Genomic DNA, 21353 nt, shown 5'->3' on the forward strand with positions numbered 1-21353 from the left:
ATGGAACATGAAGAACATGCAAAAAAATTAGGAAATCCGTGCTAATATGGAAAGATTTCAAAATGTATTAAGTGAAAGAAAAAATGTTCAGAAGAAAAGGTAAATATACCACATTTTTGTATAAAAAAGAGGAGAAGGGATGAGAATAAATATTTGCACGTGCTTGTATATGCTAAAGCAACCCTAGAAGGATACCTAGAAAATGTTAACAGTGGTCCCCTATGAGGGGGGAGGCACTTGATGGGACAGTGGATGGAGGTGACGTTTTACTGTACACCTTTTCAAAACCTAAACATTGAACATCAGTGTGGTTTTTATAAAATGGTTGGGAGGTCTCTAGAGTACTGTCAATGTCCTCACTGAGTGTGGTATTCTCACCTTCCACAGAAACAGTGGTTGTACCTTTATGGAACAGTTAATCACTGTATCCTGATAGAATATTTTACTCTCTTCTTTTTGCCATTGTGGGTTAACTGGAATAAATTAACTTCAGCCACTCAGTGTAGAAAACGAGATAGTGTGTGAACACTCTGACTTGTGTCTAGGGCAAGGTTTAGATCTCAGCCTTTCTGCCTGCTGTGAGACCCATGTTATGTCCTTGTCATTCCAGACATCAGTTTACTCATTTGCTGAGTGGATAAGATAATATTAACTGTAACAGAGCTGTTGGGAAATGCCAAAAGCATATGGGAACACTGAATAATAAAACACTGTATTTTCATTCTTTTTGTTAATATTAAATGGAGGGAAAATAGTTGCACCAGGATTTGGGGGTCTAATGGTCACTGCAAGGGAAAAATTAGCTCGAAGACTCCATGCCGCCTAAGACTAATAGGAAAGTATGATGGAATAATAAGTACCCATCATCCAATACATATATATTTCTAATGCTAAATTTGAAGAAAAATCATGAGGAGGGATTCTTATTTACAAGTCATTATACAGCATAGTAGGCAGTATCTTTTCTAATAGTTCAGCACTGAATATCTTCAGTCAAAACAAACCTACTGAGGGAATTTCAAAGACGTGTGTGTGTGTTTCCCTGTATTTCTGTAAGCTAGACTAGCCAGGGGCCAGTTGTCACACAAATAATACTCCCATCTGCTACTAATAGTTTTCCATGTACTGGACTCCTTAGCCAGACAGTAAGAGGAGGGGGCAGCATAGAGAGGAATGCTCCCAGGGACTCAGACACAATAAGATCTCTCTTGTGGGTGTCATCATGCCCAGATAGAAATCATTCCGTGGTAAACACATACAGGCAGAAAAACAGCTCTAAATTTGATGTGATTTGTAAAGTCCAGGGCAAATTTATCTCTCTTTGAAAATAAAGGAAATGCTTCTTATTTCATTATCGTTAACTGCCTGCCCTCAGAAAGAAGCATGAACTTTATTACAATCTTCAAGGGATTTCAGTGTAAGGAGGGGAATCAAGAAATCTTTTGCCCAGTGAGATATGTAATTTCTAGACCAGGAAGAAGCTCACACAGACAATAACAATACAACTAATATATTTAGTTGTTCCCAATGAAAGAGCAAGACACAGGGAACCCTATAGTAAGAGAAGAGGGGAAGGGAGAGAGTATGAAAGCCAAATTAGTGTCATGAAAGCAATGACATCTTGCTACACAATGGGAAGTCCCAAACCTGCTTATTAAAGTCTCGTTCCTCACAATAGAACACAGGCTATAAAAAGGCCATGGGGAACCATTAATTAAATATTAAAAGATCAAATAGTTTTAGTCCCATTAGTTTGTATGTAATTTACATTCCCAAGTATAAATTTAGAGATAATTCCCCATCCCTGATCGCTTTCAACTTTCTGATAAGGTATCTGCAAATATAGAGTCCTACAGGGAGTTTAAAAATATCTTTCCCCATGCGTATCAAGTATTGTTCCTTTCATAAGAAGTTGCTTTTGAATATCAGTCTCCACAACTAAAGGGATTATCATAATATACCTCGAGTTATTAGCCTTGAGTGGTACTTTTGTTCAGAAAAGGCACTAGGCCTTTTTTAGATATTTCTAAGCAATAAAATAGCAAATGAACAAAACAGGAGGAAAAAATTATCCAAGCAGAGTGATAGCAAGTGCTTCAGACATTCATTCCTATGACCTCTCATTCATTGTCCAAGGTCAGAGGCTCTGGAGGGGTGGTAAAAAGTGTCAGGAGTCCTGGCTCTTAGACTTGGCATGGCTCCTAAATTGCCAGTTGACTCTGGACAAGTCACATCTCCTTTGTGTGTTTCAGAGGTTGGATTAAATATTCCTCTAAGGCCCCTTCTGGCTCTGAGCAAGAACATTGCTATGTTGGAAGGGCACAGTTCAGGAAATAAATAATGGTCTGGAAGCCTGTGGATAGGAAGCAACATCCCAGATGCCCCATGAAATAACATAAGGAACCAGATTGACTTCTTTTATGATCTGGTATGATCTAATGCATGAGGTTTTAATGCTAAAAAATGACTCTTGGGGGCACCTGAGTGGCTTAGTAGGCTAAGCGTCCGACTCTTGATTTCGGCTCAGGTCATGATTTCAGGGTTGTGAGATTGAGCCTCTTGTTTGTCCTGAATTAATTTAAACTTCCAGAGCAGTCACATCTTTGCATATCCAGTTTGAAACCCATATAATTGATCTTCTTATTATAGCATTGGGCATCTACTGGAGCCTAAGAAACTCAGTGCCATTCTACCACAGCAAGCCAAAGAGTAACTTTCCTTTCTGGGTTAAAAGATATAAGTAGGAAACAACTTACATGTCCATCAAAAGTTAAATAAATTGTAGCATATCTCTATAGTGGAATGTTATTGAATTGTGAAAAATGATTTTATGGAAGTATAGTTATTGACACAGGAAATATTTTTATGCAACCAATTGTACACGTGAGGAAATAAATAAGACAGGATATACACCTAAATGTATAAGCACACATTCAATATACTTTGGTTAATGTTGGGCAGGGAGATTATGGTGACTTTTATTTTGCTTATTGACATTTTTCTTTTTTCTTTTTCCAATAAGCCACCTTTTGTGAAATGATTTTAAAACATTTAATAAAATGCTTGATCAAGGAATTCCTCAACTCATTTACTTACTGTTTTTCTGAATTTACAACCTATATGCTTTAAATTCTTGCACTGTAATAAACTTATTTCTTTTTAATTGCTTCATGGGATCTAAATCATAGAACTATGAATTGGGAATTGGAAAACTTGGGTTCTAACCCTAGCTTAAGCACTTACTCCTAGCGTCTCGGGCAAGTTGGTGCTTATTAATGGTTATGACACTGGACAAGCAACAACCCCTCTCTGGGCCTTAGTTACTTTTGAAAATGAGAGTGTTGACTAGCTCGTTGGTGCTCAAGGTGTGGTCTGTGGACAGATCGCACCTTATTGCCAGAGGATCTATATAAATGCAGAATCTAAGACCTTCCTCTAGGCCTACTGAATCAGACCAGCATTTTCACAAGATTTGCAGGTCGTTTGTTTGCATGATAAAATGGAGAACCAGTGGACCAGATCATCTGTCGATCTCGTTTCAGCTCTAAGAAATGATACTTTATGATGAATCTTTCATAGATCTGAATCATTCAGAGCCGGGGTCTTGTTGAATTATTCCCTGGGAAATGAATTAGTTTCCTTAACTCAAACCTCTTTACTGCTATAGACACTATACATCTACATTTATATCTCCTTCTGGAAGTCATGGTGAGGTCACAGGCATTTTAATGTCATTCCCTATGACCAAATACAGAAATGGGAATGTCAAATCAACAAGAAAGGGAGAAAGCATTCATAATAGCAATGAGATGCTGCTTATGAAATGTTAATAGACATGTCATGCACTGTACTAAGAATATTTACAAAATCAGGCTATTTAAACCTCTGAATAAAACTGGTATTTTATCCACACACTGCAAATGAGGAAATTTATAGATATAGATAAAAATATAAACATACATATAAAGCACATTCATTATACTCACATGCTCACAGAATATATATTATGTGGTTTGAAGGAGAGCAAATGCTGGGTGCTTTGGGAATGTAGCCCTCACAGCTCCTAAAGAGTCCTCAAGTCTACTTTAAACTCATTAACATTAGAAGCTTTCCCTCCCAACATCTTGAGAACTTAGGGCTTGTTTCTATATACCCGAGGGAGAAGATATTCTTCACATGGACTGGAGTCAGTCATTGACTGACTTAGAAAGGGGCCATACGTGCAGTTGTATGTGAGGTGGGAAGAGCTCTGGACTTACAGACCGGAGATACAGATTCCAGCTATAGCTACTCCACTAATATTGTGTGACTTGGTCAGGTCACTTCACTCCCCTGAAGCTGTACTATGTTTACAATGAAACAAGAGCGGTACGTCCTCCCCTGCCTACCTTACAGTGTTGCTCCAGGGACCTTCACTTGATAAGTTACATAGAGCCGCACAAATAAAAGCATCATTCAAACAAAGAAAGAAAGAAAAGCTCCATGGTAGCTTCAAACTGTGTCGATTTAGCTAAGCTAAAACTACATTTTTCTAGAACTTCCTTTCCTGTCTGTTTCCCAGTTAGAGTTGGCCACAAGAGACATTAGTGTCAGGCTGGCAAGGCAGAAGTGACACATCGGTCATTTCCCTGCGGAAGATCAGTGCAGGCCCGCAGTGACTGTGGCAGCTCATATTCAGGGCTGCTTCACTTGATGGCGTGGGGCAGCTTCGGGCCCATCACCAAATGCAAAGACAACAGCTTTGCAGACTCCCCAGCCAGCCCTCATGACTGCACCAGCTTCTGAGCATGCCAAATCTCTTATTCCATACCACTCATGGTTGTTATCTCATCAAACTGTGACTGATACATCATCATTACCAAAGATGAGACAACTTTAGGGGATGCTTTGATTTCCTTCACAGATGTATCTTACAACTTAATTTTGCTTATTCAATAACGTTCACATACTTTAGAAAACAAACTATATGCTCTGCCTAGGCAAAGACACTCACACAAACACGCACATAGCAGAGCACCTACCAAAGCACCTTAACACATACGAGTGGCTAAATACAGATGATACGGGTATATCTTATCTTCAAACATGCACACGCACACGCGTGCGCACACACATACATGCACACACACACACACTGAGTCACAATAGCTGCATTTTTATCTTAACCAAAGATGTTTTAAAAGCTACCAAATCAGGATTCATTAGTTAAAGCTTTGTAAATTGTCACAACGTCTTAGCCACCATTTATTTATAAGATTGAGTTGAAAAAAAACCTTTTTTCAAGATGTGTCCCATCTACGCTTCAAAAATGAGATTGTCTCCTTTGTCACACTGTACAATCCCCAGTTTTGCCACCGACTGATTACAGCCTGTGAGCCAGCAATTACTGTGTAAACAAGAACATTGAAGGATTGGGAAAGAACATTGATAAGTAGGAAGGAGAGTTCGAGAGAAAGAGAAAAGTACTCAAACCCAGGAAGCACTCTCCACTTGATCCAGATGCTAGAAGTTCAAAATATCTTCTTTTTTTTTTTTTTTTAAGAGAGAGTGAACGAGCAGGGGAAGGGGGAGAGGGAGAGGGAGAGAGAGAATCTCAAGCAGGCTCCACACCCAGTACAGTGCAGAGCCTGACATGGGTTTCAATCCCACAACCCCCATGATCATGACCTGAGCCAAAATCAAGAGTCGGATACTCAACCGACTGAGCCACCCAGCACCACATCATTTTTTATATCTAGATATACAAACCCCATCCTCATTACCCATCCATCCATTTACTTCCTCAGCTCCAAATACTCAGGGAAAAGAGCTCAGCTGCAGACAGCAGCCAAAGGTTTGGGATTTCAAAGTGCCTGCTCCCACACGTAACACCAGCATCCCAGTGTAGACCCTGAGGTTCAATCCATTCTCAGCAAGCCTTTCTACTCCATCACCCATGTCTTTTTCAAACATGCAACAGATAACCACTCTGGGCACACAACTTTATATTCTAGCTGCTTGGGTTTTCTCTCCATAGATCATTAATCTGTGGAGATCAGGTTTAACATGAACACAGGACCGAGGAGCCAAAGATCCACAGAGACTGGATAACCAGCTTCTCTCCTCAATACTACCTGGTTATCAAAAATAGACCCTTAACTTCTCTGAAATTCAGCTCCTTCACCTGTAAAATGCGGAGAAAGATAACTACTTCACAGTTATTATGACTATTACATGAGATAACAAATGTGAAAATACTTGGTAATATTAGAATATTGTAAGAATAGTCTTGTACAGTACTTCAGAGCACCAAAAACTTTACCCGTGTAGCAAAGTACTTCCGTGAGACAAAAGGTCGGTGATAAGGATTGGGGTACAGTGTTGATTCGGTCGCACTTGGCTGCCTTGAAATCTGCCTTGGCTCTGGGTCCGTGCCTGGGTCTCCCTCCTCCGTGGACAGCTGGTCAGTCTCAGAGGGTTGGTAATCTCCCTCTTGCTTCAGAGACACAGGCTGGAATCCTTCAAAACTCCTAATCGTTGACATTTCTTCTACCTAAAACAAGAGAAGAAGCAATCTTTTCATTAGGAGAAAAAAAAAAGGGAAAAGAAGTCACCTCTGTCCTGGCCAGGGCAAAAAGTCGACAGGGTGCAAATGATGTTCCTGAAACTGACAAAGGTACTCACACGTTAACTAAACAAAGGCCTTAATGAATGCAGTTCAATAACACAGACTCCACCACCCTGTTGGGCCATTTACCAGGGGAGTGAAGCAGAGACCCTCTAGACAGACAAAAGGGGGTTGCAAGTAGGTCCATTTTCCCACCTTGAATCCCAGAAGACAGGAAGTGGAGTATGGAGATGGCAGTATGAAATAATTACCAAGCAATTGATCTTCACAATTTCATAGAATTTTTGCTTAAAAACCCACCAGCCTGCCAACTTATTTAACAGGTAAATGGAATGATAATGCACCTTCTTGAATGCTGCTTGGGTAGTAATAGGGGACAAAAGCACTTAGAACTGAATATATTTTGACTCAAAAAACAACAATTCTAAAATTTTATCGTAAGGAAATAATTTAGACAAATGCCCAAAAATATCAATATAGAAGTAGTTCATCACATGTGTCTAATAACAGAAAAATACACAACTTTATTTCTAATAGCAAAACATTGTATAAAACAGCCACATTAGACACTCATACAACATTGTATCTAACACAAAAAGAACATAGTAAAACTAAGAAGTGGTCAGGAGGGAACTGGCTAAATATGTTATATCACAAAGTGAAATATACTGTAGTCATTAAAAATATAAGTGCATATTTTTATCATGGAAATCTGTCCAAAATATATTGTTAATGGAAAAAGATTATGAATAATTATGACTTATTATATTCAAATGGGTTAAAATAATTCAAATTCAAAAAGAAAAAAAGAAAGAAGGAAACTGGGAGTTGAATATGTATATACATGTATTGTGTGACAGGGCTAGAAAACGTTTAAAAAGAAATCAGAGAGGGAGATGAACCATGAGAGATTATGGACCACAGGAAACAATCTGGGGGTTTCAGAGGGGCGGAGGGTGGGAGAAGGGATAACAGGGTGATGGGTATTGAGGAGGGCACATGCTGTAATGAGCACTGGGTGTTATACTTAACTAAAGAATCATTGAACACTACATCAAAAACTAAAAAAAAGGAAATAAAATAGAATATTAATGGTTATTTCTGGATGAGGTGATTTTAATTTTTTGTTTTCATAAGTCTCCGGATGCTTACAATGATTATATATGACTTAAGTAAAAACACGATAAACATTCCTATCCTGTAAATATACAGCAGAATTAAACAAAATAAATAGAAAGCACATGCTAGCCTAGTAAAAAGCACGTGTACATCAGGTCACCATTTCCAAGCTGAGACCAGATAGTCAGACCTGCAGTAAGTACACTGTCCATGCTACATAGAAGGTGGGTTTTGTGCCTGGCTTCACCATGTCTGGGAACACTATCTTATCCTCAGAGCTGCCTCAGTGCTCCTAATCAGATAAATTCCATTCCCTCGATTCTTGTGAAACACTAGACAATGAGAAACAGCCCCAACCCCAGCAAGTGTACATTCTTAACATTGGAATTAGAGTATTCAAAAGAGGTAAAAATAGTCTGAGCATATAACCTATTGCCTAAAGCTGGACACTTTGGAGCATGAAAAACGTACGATTAACAATTATGTCAGAATGAAAGGAGTAAACCGGGATTATCTCAGGCAAAGGTAGACATACACAGTCACCCTGAGGGGTTTGAATGCAGGAGAAAACACAGCTGGTTAGGGGGGCTCACCAGTGAAAAGCCCTCCGCAGTACCCATCTGATCCTCCCAACAACCCTAGAAGATGATTTTACCTGCATCTCTCTGGGGATCACAGCATTTAGGGGACCCACCCAGGGCACACTCAGATCACTGTGGCAGCACCTGGATGCTCACCCCGGGCTCCCAACCACGCTTCCTGTCAATCCAGCACGCCCATCATGAGGCACACTATGTTGCAGCAGGATGGCTTTGCTGAGTCTTCAGTAATTTTTTTAAGTTAGATGCGTAAAAGGCAGAGATTGGCCTGTTAAGAAATACAAGGCGCACCCGCAGAAGCAGGAGAAATTTTGTGTGCATGTGCACCTGTATGTGTGTATGTGTGTGTTTTGTGTGTGTGTGTGAGAGAGAGAGAGAGAGACAGAGACAGAGACAGAGAGACAGAGACAGAGAGAACAATCGGTGAAGCACTTTGGCCTCCCTGGCAGGTCTGTCGCCTCAATCACAGTGGCTGTTGGAAGGAAGTGTGTTTCTAGAGTTCCCTGTAACCTGTTAAGGAAGGTTTGTGCCTTTGGGGAAGGAAAGCCTGCTTCTGTATTTGCCACACTCTGGGAACACACGCCTCACAACAGGCATCTGCAGAAGGCTCCCATGCCTGGAAAACAGAGGGAGGACTTAATTAGCACCACTTCCTCTCCCTCAGGCTGTCTTCTCTGGAAACACTCGGGGAAGAGAATCAGAGCACTTTGAGACCAAGCTGTTTGAGATCCAGGAAAGAAGGAAACTCAGCTCCAGTTAAATTCTTACAGCCATGAATCGTTGAAAATGGAGCCCGGCTGCCTTACTCCGGGATGATCCCAGCTCTGCTGTAGTCACAGGGACATCTTTGTAAGGACAATGACTGTGACTTCTTCTACAACCTCCTCAACGTGAGAGCAGTACCAAGCATCGAAGCGGCCAGCTCCATTCCTCATCACCCTCTGCCCAGCCAATGTTTCTCCCCGGTTCAATAGATGTGTTCTCCTACCTCTGCCTGAATAGTATACATTGAAACACGAAAAGCATATTAATACTGAAAACAAATCTAGACAAATTCAAATGTTTCCACTGTTTTACATGGATAAAGCATGCCTTGTAACAGACCCATCCAGAGCCATTAATTTTAAAAGATCATTATTCTCTAACACTTCATGGAATCTGAAATGTTAGCATTTAGTACTCAAGTGGCACAATTTCTAAGGAAAGCAAGGTCAAGCCTTAGAAAAGAGTAAGTCCATACTTTTTGACCTAATCTCATTCCAGGACACTCTAAAGAAGAAAAAGAGTGCAATATTAATTGCTTATTCTGGGAGGTAATGAAAAATCAGAAATCAACTAAACACCTAACAGCCCGGGAATTGCTAAGACTGTCCAAATGATACCATGCAGACATTTAAAATAACTTGCATAAGCACTGCTGCAGTAGGGAAGTAAAAAGGATGTATCTTCCTAGGTGGAAAAAAAAAAAGCAAAAGCAAAAAACAAAGACTTTCTCTAGATAGGAGGATTTGAATAATTTTTACATCGGTAAAGAGCACAAGGAAAATATTTAGATTTATTGAGGTAGTTGGATTGAAACTGAATTTTTGCCTTTTAAAAAAAAGGTTTTTTTAATTGTGTTAGTGCTGCTTTTGCAATAAGAAATAAAATGTTTAATAAATATGTTGATTTGCAAACTCTGGTATAATCTGAAACTGCCCCCCACCCCCAACACGGAGGGCAAGGAGAGACCAAAGAACAGACCAATCCAAATTGGTAGGTGGCAGGTTTAACAAGCAAGACAACTTACATGTGAATTTGTCTTGGGCACCTCAAGACAAGCACATCTCTGCACGTGCCCGTCAGAATCTTAAAAGTTTATACACAGGACATACCTGGATTCAGTCACATATATAAGGTCAAAATGGTCTCAGCAACACCTTGCTCTCTCTCTCTCTTTCTCTCTCTCTAGGCTGTGTCCTTCAAGTGGCTCCCACCGTGGGAATAGTGGGTGGCATGTATGTTTCAAGGGCAGAAGGGGGGGAGAAGTTTCCGATTGCCCTGGGGCTCACTCAGGGGTCAACTAGTGGTCATATCTTCTCCATGACCTCCTCAAATGTAATGCCAAATAAATATCTAAAGAAGCACTATTCTTCCTTCCGTTAGGTGGTAAGAATTCTATATTTTTCAGCTGCCAGCAAATTCAGAGCTAAATTTAATAGAGTATTGCAGTAAATAACTTATTTCTGGGTCCTCATCTAAGTATACCTGCCTCACTGTATACGTGCTTTCATCTATCTCTCTGTGATTTTTTCTGATAATATTTCAGAAGCCTATAGGGCATAAATTGTAGCTAGAGAATCAATGTTTAGTCCAACTCCTTCATTTTGCAAACTTCGGAATGCTCAGGAGGGGGACTCACCCAAGGACACGCAGCTAAATAGAATCAAGACAGGACTCCTGACTCTTGTTCACTGCTTCAAGTTGTATCACTTAGAAGAAAGGCAGAGACGCAGTTATCAAACTTAGGTGTTGGTCAACTGGAAACACTTCTGTCGAATGTCTCCATCAGTCAGCTCTGCTCTGCTCTGGGATGGGAGATACAGCTCCCATGGAGCAAAGCTCACCCCAGCTTCTCTTGCATCTGCAGCAGGTACCCAGCACCCAGCCCTGTGAGCTAAAGCTTTCTCCTCTACCTTGCAGTCAGGCTGACTTATCTGTTAGGTTCAACAGGCGCAGTGCCTATGGTCCACAAACCTTTTAGGGGCTCAGGAAACGTGTTAATTTATTTTAAAATCAGAAGAGACAAATTAAAAATTGCATGGTCAAAAGAAATGTTTTGATTTTTTTCTCATGTCAGGAAAAAAAGTGAAATTTGTGGGACACCCAAAACTTTTGGTTTTGTCTAAAAACCCCCCAAAAATGGGGGAACCATTTAAAGTCATAAAGAAATGTAAGTTTTGGGGGCACCTGGGTGGCTCAGTCAGTTAAGTGTCTGCCTTCAGCTCAGGTCATGATCCCAGGGTCCTGGGATCGAGCCCCATATCGGGCTCCCTGCTCAGTGGGAAGTCTGCTTCTCCCTCTCCCTCTGTGTGCTTGCCCTCGCTCTCTCTCTCAAATAAACAAATCTTTAAAAAAAAAAAAAAAAAGAAATGTAAGTTTTAATATTGATAATATTACAGTGGAGAGGGCCATAAAGGCAAGAGAGTTTTAGGCTCATGAAAATGATAATGTGGCCCTGAATCAAACCTACATCAAACTACAGACATTGCCTGCTTAATATTCCATTCTGGGGCTCCATCCTAAATCATCAGAACTAGAAACATCCCCCACCCTTTCCAGTGCCTTCCAAACCTTTATTCTGGAAGATTCTGCTCCAGCTGAAAGATTTCTGTCCTATGGACAAACTGTGCAATCTCAAGACAATTATTTTTTGCTTTATTAAAATCAAAGAGAGATCCAGAAGAGTTGACCCCAATAAATATTTGTTTTCTAGAAAAGCATACAAAGAACTATGCTGAAAACTTCTGATCAGCTTGAAAGAAGTAACTGGCCACACTGAGTGGTCACCGCTCCAACCAGAGGCAAAGAAAGGGGGAGTTTGGGGACTTTCTCCTTTTCACAAGAGTTTAATAAAGAATAGGTTGGACATAACAAAAAGAATCACAGAGATAGCAGTAAAATAAACAGAGATAGCAGTAAACCTCAGGGCTGTTTCATGGTGAGCCTCTTTTCAAAGGCCATGCATGCTACTCTCCAGCACTACGTTCCCCCTTTTTCCATCCGGTTGTAAGAAGTCCTTGGCTCCTCACCCTCTCTGCCTCCCTGGCAAGCCTGCACAGCTGTTTCTCCCTTACTTTCCCTGTCTTCTCAATGTATCTCCATAAGTCTTCGTGGGATTGTTTTTAACCCTATGCAACCCTATTGCAGGTGTCTTGTGATTTCCATAAAGCTTTTGAAATATTAATAGCTACTTAAGGATCCCCATTACTGCCTCTCTGGATCCTTGGGCAGAGAGAATGCCTAGTTAGGAAACACCCACCTATACTAACCTCCACATTTTGTAAATGAGGAAACTGAGGCCCAGATGGGTTCTGTGTCTCCCCTGAACTGTTCAGTTAGTCAATTAAAAAGAAGTAATAAAGAATGAAGTTATGGCCAGCCCAGGATAAAAAATACTCTTTCCCGAAGATTATCTGTGGGCCGGCCAGGAGCTTAGAAAAGTCCCTGGTTTGCTGACCAGAACTGCTGCCTCTTGCAGGTGAGGTAGTGCTGGGCTGGGGAGGGAGCGTGGGAGTAAGTTCCCGCGGCTTATGTTGCTTTCAAAGAAGTCGACTGCTTTTCTGATGGTGACACGTCTACCCACTAGAAGGGGTTAACATGCTCGAGGCACATCCCCAAAATAAAAATCCACTTTTAATTTTGACATTTTGTAAAGGTAATTTATGTGAATTTATATATGCAGCCTTTCCTGAGTCTCTTCGAGAACAGCCAAGGGATGCGTGGTGGATAAACAATACTCAAACACTTCCAAACTCCAACGAGCCCTTGTCGGTGCCAGCTGAGATAAGAGAATTGGCAAACAAGCCTTCACAATTTCACATTTTGTGCATTAGGGATAACATGCCAGCAGGGCTGCTCTGTATCCTGGGGGAAAGTTGAATGGATGCAGGGTCTCTTCCCTCCCAGTTGCCCCTCTGGTGGGCAGGGTCCTGTGCTCATTTGGCAAGGGGGCGGGCAGGACACAAGGCCAACATGAAGAATGTACCCCCACTCACTCACTGGGTAACCCTATGGAAGTCACTCTTCTTTCTGCACCGCAGATTCCTCATCTGCAAAATGAGAGGCCAGACGTTATGGTTTGCATAAATGAGCAACTCATTTCAATCAAAGCAGATCCACTTCTCTGGTTTGGGATCTTTTCTGAAGCTTTCATGTGGGGAGAACACTATGTGAAAGTTTGAAAACTCTTGGAGTAATGATTCCCAAGTTTACTTCCAGCTCAATAGCTCCATAAGATTTGATGGACTTTTCTCCAGTACCCAGAATATTCTAGATCTAAGTCCGGAGAGGTGGCTCATGTATGCTTTCCCCCATCTCATCTTCATTATGTGACTCCCATGAATATGTTAGTTCCCTGTGATGCACAGGCTGCGGGGTCAGAGGAACACAGCTGCCATGTCATGAATTTGGGTGCCCATTGTGAAGACTCTGGGGTGTTTGGCCTCTGAATTCCCTCTAGTGCAAATGGCTATCTATCTACATTGACCAGAGCTGATAGGGACATCCACTGGGCACCTCACTCAGGCCAGGGCCAGAGACACACTAAGGCCCCAATAAGTCTTCTTGCATTTGAAAAGGAAAACATGCAGAGATTTGCTGAGCCTCTCATACAGACACATAATTTTTAAAGGGGGTTCTTTGAAAATATATACGGAAAAGAATTGATAGAGACAAAGATATTGACTAGAGAACTTTGTGAGATTACAGATCCCTTGTGACTCCCTGAGATTAATTTTCTTACACACTCCCACAAACACTTGTTTGGGTTTGAGTAAGGCTTGGGTCCCTGACTTGTAGCATTTATCTCGATGTTGTGTAATCCCCATGACATCCCTGTCTTCACTCCTGGGCCATGAGCAACTCTGAGCACTCATCTTTATAGCCTGGATTGGCATGAGCATGACATAAAGCAGCCACAAAGTACAAGTTCTCAAATGGATGCCCTGCTTGTTTCTCTGTCAGGTCTAAGTTTGAAAGGCAAGGCTTCTGTCAGATCCATTGTTGTTGGCACATGACCTCCTACCTCATACATGAGTACTCAGTAAATGGTGGGCTGAGTAATGAAGTCCTGTGCTCAACATGAATGGAAACATCTTCTGGACACACATAGAAGCACGTGCCACACAGTCTTTCCTCTGAGAAGCTCATAGTTTAGCAGACAATCACAGACTGGTGATAGAGCCCTACTAGGAATATTTGCACAAATACTGTGGAGAAAGAAGGCGGGATTAACAGGGCTGAGTGGAGGGAGGATTGAGAGTGTGGAAAGTGAAAGGTGTGGAGAAAGCCTCCGTAGAGCCAACTGCATGTTGGAGACGGGTGAGGCCATTCCTTGCACAGCTGTGAGGTGTGAAGAGGGGTGTTCAAAAGATGGCAGGTAATATGGTGTATGTAGCTGAGACATCACCTACCCACCTCCAGCCCACACCCCTTGAGGAGCTGGTAACCTTTGCTTAAAATTGCCACTCTCTGACGGGATGATAGTCTGAAGTCCTCCTCACACCTCCTCTCTGCGTCACCACACCTCCATACCTGCTGGAACAGCTCCCTCACAGGCAACCCAAATGCAGTGTCAGGGCTGGCACTTGTAAGGGTTCCACTCGCCCCAGACGCTTCATGAGATTAACTACATCACTAAGGATTGAGAGAAGTCATGGGGAGGTGAGTCGCGTTGCGAACGGTCCAACTTTGCACCATTCATCTGTTTCTTCTTTCTTTCCAGGGTAACAATTTCTTCCTAGTATGTGTGTTTATTATTTGAAGAACATATCTGTTTCATCCACATCTCCAAGTCACTCGGGTTCTCCCCTTCAGCACCCCAAATAAATGGAGTTCCCCCATGAAGACAAATTCTGGAGGTAGCTATTAATATACACTTGTACAAGGATTTGTGAGTTGGGGAGGAGCTGGCTGGGGATGTGCTTGAAAAAGCAGAAGGAAGCCAATCTATAAACCAGGAGTCACACATAGTGACTTATCTCACACAGTAGAGGTGTCCTAATTAGCAATTTGCCTGACCGTGAACAGCCTAGGACAGAGAGGAGACAGAAAAGTGGTGGAATTCTCCTCCTGGGAAGAAGAAGAATTAAGGGTAACCACCAACCTTCCAACCCCCTCCAAAAGAAAGAAAAAAATCAGCCTGCAAAGAACTGACCAGAACAAAGATGTTGAGTCCAGATGATGTACTTCAAGGGGAATATAAGCTCTCAAATATGGTTTCCACAAACAAATGAAAAAGAAAGGAGCAGAGAAATCAGAAGAATCAACAAAGGGCAACAATGAAGCCTACATCAGCCTCTTTTGTTCCCTCTCCAAAGTAAATAGGTTCCCTGATTTTGAAGCTTCTGGTTCAGAAACTAGATGGTGACAATGCTTAGAAAGGAGAACAAGTCTCTTTCCCGGTAATTGGGACATCCCAGGGGAGTGTGTGGATTATGTCCCCAGGATTACTACCTACCCAGCATTCGTCCCAGTGCCAGGGAGTTGTACTAGCACACATTACAAAATCAGATGTTCCTGGCTGGGAGCTTCATTGAAGGAAGTCGCCCCCAAGCCTGGTTTTCCTGCTAGGCCAACTGTAACTTCTCACATAAGACTTTGTGAAATTCAGGGAAAGACATTCATCCAAATGCTGACAACATTCCCCCCCCCCCAGTAAAAACTGCATCCATTATTATTTTAATGGCATTTTTATTAGAAACATATTTATTGAAGTATGACATGCATTCAAGACATCAGCAATGTACAGATCAATGAAGGATCATAAAATAAACACACCCAGGTAACTACCACATAGGTCAAGAAGTGCCATAGTAATGGCACATTGACAGGATTATTTTTCTCAAAGTAAATACTCAGTTGGTTTCAAATGATGGAATCCAAGAGCACTGCCATCCATTTTAGATATCTGACAACACCGTCATTTTACAAATAAGAAACCAGATGCTCAGAGAAGTGACTTAGCTCAGGTCAAAAAGCAAGTTAGAGGAAGAGCCAGGGTTACAGGCTCCTCTTTCCTGTTCTTATTGCCTCCAAATCCTAGGAAGGCTTAGCTGGCCTATGAAGAAGGGAAACCTACTCTTTATGATGACTCTTTTCTCCGAGAGTCTGAGGTTCGCTCTCTCTTGGCTTCATAAAGCCTATCTCTGGGGAGCTGTCCTGGAGACACCTCTCTAAAGCCCACACAAATGATTGTTTCTTCTGTGAGGGGCTCCTGGTGTATATCTGACACACGGTAAAATATTTGTTAAATGAATTAATAAAGAGACACTTCACGATGTCAACTGATGCTTCTCAAATTCTCCCTCTTCTATTTCCATGACCAGACTGGTCATTTTCACCCATTGCCTGGGAGATAACCTTCCCCTTTATTCTGAAGAGGGTGAGGGACCACCAGCTGTGTCACTTGAGGAACAGTAGAAGGTCCTGGAGAATTTTAGTTGAGAAGAAAGAAAGTATGGAGGACACTGACCACTCTCTTCAGATACCTAAAGGATTGCCAGGAGAAAAAGAGCACATTTATTCCATTTGACCTTAGACGCATAAGAAAGGTGAAGAATCTTTTGTTTTTCATGACCAACCTTTTAAAAAATGGCCCATCCATGCTGTTTCTATTTAATTTTATCTCATTCACACCTGAGTCCATAGAAATCTGCTTTTCAGTCCCTTTGAAATATTCCCAACAAAGCTCTTGTGACTGAATCCAATAGGTACTTTCCTTTCTTTATCCTCCTTGATCTTCTTTAGCACTCTTGATTGTTGACATCATCCTTCTTGAAATTCTTGTGTCCTTCTGTCCCTTGGAACTGCACATTCCCAGTGGTCTTTCTACTTGCTTGTTCACTGCATTTATTTCTTTCAAGGAGACCCCACCACAAACACATAACACATACCCATATCTCGCATGCTGGTGTTTGTCAGAGCACACTCTGGATGTCCTCTATAAGCAAGCTCCTTTGTTCTTACTGCTTAGCCATAATCTATAGATCTATGATTCCCAGATCTGTATCTCCAGTCAGATCTCTCTCCCAAGCTCAAATCCATCTAAACAACTGCCTACTAGACACATCACCTTTGTTGACCCACAGGTACTTCAAACTCATTTTATCCAAAGAGGAACCTCATCGTCTTCGTACCTCCCCCATAAACTTATTCCTCCTTTTTATTCTAATCTCAGGGAGTGAGATCACAGCTATACAGTTGCTCAGGCCAGAAGTCTGCCTGATTCTCTCTTCTTGTCCAATACTTAGCCAACAGGCACCTAGTCCTATGGCTCTTAATTCCTCAGTATCTACTGAATCCTCTACTTTGCTCCACTGCTTTTGCCATGGCTTAAGTTCACCTCTTGTGGATCATTATAAAGGTCCTCTAACTGGTCTCTCTCCAATATTTCTCTCTCAAATTCATGCAGCACACAGCAGGAAGACTAATCTTTCTAAAATACAAATCAGATTATGTCACTGGCCACTTAACCTTCAGTGAATCCTCATTGCACTCCAAATAAAGTAGGAGCTCCTGAGCATGGCAGGCATGATCTGAACTCCTACTCACCTGTAGAGGCTCATGTCTCACCAAGTCTCTTCCCTCCCTTTTCTTTTCCATCTTCTTCTCCCATCTTCCGTGTCACACCCCAGCACTCACAACATGTGCTTCAGCCATACTCCTCTGCCTTTAGACTCATAAATCCACCAAGCTCTTTCTCAGTTCCTTTACCTGATAACTCCCGTTGCCCTTTTTGTCTCAACTTAGAAAGCAGCTAGAGGCTTCCCTGACCAATCTTGTCTCATAACTTACATGCTTCTCTACTGTTTCTCCTTGTAGACTGTGTTTATCTTTATGACAGTACTTATCACACTATATCACTTATCTTATTATCTCTTAACTCAACGTTCACATTCTCCTCACTAGTACGTAAAATAGTTGATGATAGGGACAGGGTTTTCTTACTACGATATGCTTAGCACCAAGTAAAGCACATAGATAACATTATGTGTTAGCCAAACAAATGGATCAGTAATAAATATTTTTATTCCATGGAGCACCCATGACAGAAAAGCAAAGGAGGTTCAGCTTAGAGAGTCTCTACTCAGATGTGATGGAATCAGACCTGAAAAGAGAAGATTTGAAACCCTTTATTCTGAACCAGGCTCCAAACTTACCAGTTCCCATAAGCTTCACAGGAATGGCAATTTAGAAATGCAATTTTTCCTATGATCTCCAGCTACCATGATCTTGTATCAAACCAGTTCTTTAGTCATTGCCTACAATTGGTCTCTGTGAATAGTTTGTGAGCTCTGTGAGGGAATGAACCATGGCCTCTTTTGCCCTCTTGGATGCCCACAGGATACTTAACCCTCTGTGCAGGACAGCTAGCTCAGTGATAGTGGAGGTCACGGAAGACATCTGCACCACCAGAGACAGAGTAAGGAAAAAGTCGCTTCTGTCTCAAACTACCCTGATGGGTAGGTGACAAATAATGAGAACCTTTCCTGAGAGCAGGTCTAGGAATGGAAGGAGTAGAGGAGGTCTTATCCTGAAACCAAAGGGCAATATTTGGGAACAGCACTTGAAAGGGGTAGAACAAGGCCAGATAGGGGAGCCTGAGGTCTTAAAAACAGATATTGCTAACTTCTCATCTTGTTGGGGACCATAACTAAAAGACAATCTATGTTTTATTAGTGAAATATACATTGAAGTCCAATGCAGAATGCTAAACAAGACACCAAATGGGACAAAATAATTTAGTTCTAAGAGTTAGAGTAATATCATCCTAAGGCAAATTTGACCCAATTCCATTCCTCCTAGATGAGAATGTTAACACCTGTGATTCAGCTTGTTCTACAGGATTCCAAGAGGATCCAAGTAGGTCCAGAGGACACCACCCAGAGAGGGAAAAGGCAAGAGAACTGAAGCAGAGCATTATTCTCCCATGCAAATAATGAAGGCCAGCATTCAGGTATAGAGAAATAAGAGTTGTGTTTCAAGAAGGACCTTCAGATTCATTATAAGATGATTTAAGAAAAGTAGACAGTTCAGAATGCTAATGAATAAAAAGTAAAAAAAAAAATTATATTAGCTTGCTGTAGTCAGATAAGAGACAGAGATGAGGAATAATAACATCAGTCACAAAAGGCCTTTTCTTTTTCTGTATTTCAGTAAGAAAACAAAACAAAATATGTAGGTACCTAAGAAAATATAATTACGTATGCACTTAAGTAAATTATATGCACATAAATAAGTTCAGAATATTAGAAAGGATAAATACGAATTTGTATGTGGCCTGCTACATCTACTGTGAAGCAATAAATAGCATGACACAGAATAGATAGTAAATGCACTGAGAAAATTAAAACGCTGCTGGTGATATTCACATTTCCTTGGTTCTGGGAAGGTGTATCTCAAGGCTGGCTTCCTGGGGAGGAATACTGTTTGGTTTTGCTCAGCCTTCTGTAAATATATGACTTCACTCACAAAGAAATTGAGAGGGTGTAGGAACATGGACCGGGGAAAAGATCAATCCAGTCATTAGTAAGTGTCATCAGCAATGCCATCTTCATATGTTAAGTGCACAAATGTGTTGTAATGATACCTCTCAATTTCTTTATCTATGAAAATCTGCATATTGATGCCTGCCCCACTTACTCTATGAGATTGTTTGTGAAGATCAAATGAAAACGTTGTGAAAGTACTTTGCAAATGATGGAGAGTGCCTTGATCTTGCATCTTTTGAAGAGCCATTAATATATTATCTTAGGAGAAGGAGAGAGCAACAAAATTATATCTGAGCAGGAGTTTGTGGCCATCCCTGAAAGATGCCAAAGGGAAAGCGGCACTGCCCAAAGCCTTTAGAGAAAGCTGATTCCTGTCTTGACGAAGGCAAAGCTACTGGCAAGATGCGGGGGATGATAGTGAGGAGACGCAGTGTGCCCAGACAAAGGATGTGCCAGATCTTCCCAGGAGGCAACTGTTCCAACTAGACCAGGGGACCAGATAGAAAGTGAAGCCCACAGGGCCAGAATTTGATAGGGATGCTGCCAGAGTCACCCATCCACACACGTCCTGTGTCAGTTCCTGCCTCTAGAGTATCCCTTCAGAATATCAACTCAGTGAAAGAACATCTGTGGCTTATATAATATGTCCTATTTGTGAATGGAGAAATTCAAGTGAATGGATAAGTTGGACCATCTTTAGAGCTTCTCTTTTGAGAGAATGTGGGTTGGAGCACAGTGTTACTGTTGGGCAGTATCTCTGCATCTAAGAACCTCAACTATGACCCTGCAAGGTGTTTAGAGAAATCACTGAACTGTTTGGCACTGTCCAAAATATATTTCCTGTCAACTAGGAGGGAAGTTCTATCTTCCCTTCTTCTTTTAATTTAAATTTTACTTAATTAACATACAGTGCAATATTGGTTCCTGGAGTAGCTGTCTTCCCTTCTTAATGAGCTGGGGCCAATCTCTAATACCCAGTACTATCCCTGGTTAATATTATTCATCACTTCTTCGCTTGTATCCCACCAAAAATAGGCAATGTCAGGATCCAAATGCCATTAACGTTGGACTGTGAAATTCTGTTAAGAAACAGTAATTTTCCCACCAAAGCCTAGCCAGTGGATAAAATTATTAGACAACACTAGAGAGTAGTTGAAATCAGCTCTCCCTTTGGGAGTGACTGAATGTAGACTCTTCAATGTAGGAGGGAGCTTACTTATGCTAGTTCAGTATCACACCCAGTATAGATGTCTCTAAGACTGTTACTTTGTTTCACTAATAATGGTATGTATCTATAGATTTAGATTGCATGGTAAAGAAAGTGGGATTAACCAGTACATTGTTAGAAGCCATGCTGGTATATCTGAACAAAGAAATAAAGAGAGATATCATTTAAAATAACTACTATCCCTAGCTATATTTAAACTCATCATCTTCCAGTGGCAATGCCAACCCCTTTTTAAAATAGCAATATTGTTTAATTTATAATTTATTTATAATATCTAATGTAGTTTAAATAGAATATTATGTAACTGATATAATAAACATAGTACAAATACAACAGAAAAAAATCCAGGTATATATTTTTTAAAAAGACTACAAAATAGGACAGAGCATGATCTTAGTTTTTATAAAAATAAAATATAGATATATATAAAATAAAGTTTACAAGGATAGCCACAAAAATGTTAACATTGGTTTTCTTTAATAATGGAAATATATTTTCCCTTAATTATATTTTCTAATTTTCTACAATAAAAATATTTTAAAGAAGAT

At 40.9% G+C, this 21353-nt stretch overlaps 1 protein-coding gene across 1 annotated transcript in view; it reads right to left on the reverse strand.

Moving 5' to 3' along the window:
• The window catches only part of TPRG1 (tumor protein p63 regulated 1), a 216941-nt gene that overhangs the window by 110577 nt on the left and 85011 nt on the right, over positions 1-21353 (reverse strand). The window contains exon 2 of the mRNA XM_054504275.2: positions 6302-6528. Coding sequence (XP_054360250.1) covers positions 6302-6528 — 227 coding nt within the window. The remainder of the gene's footprint in view (positions 1-6301; positions 6529-21353) is intronic.

Source organism: Mirounga angustirostris, unplaced genomic scaffold (genome assembly GCF_029215605.1).
Source record: "Mirounga angustirostris isolate CCGP_5_RB_7025 unplaced genomic scaffold, mMirAng1.0.hap1 SCAF_1, whole genome shotgun sequence".
In the NCBI taxonomy this organism is placed as follows: Eukaryota; Metazoa; Chordata; class Mammalia; order Carnivora; family Phocidae; genus Mirounga; species Mirounga angustirostris.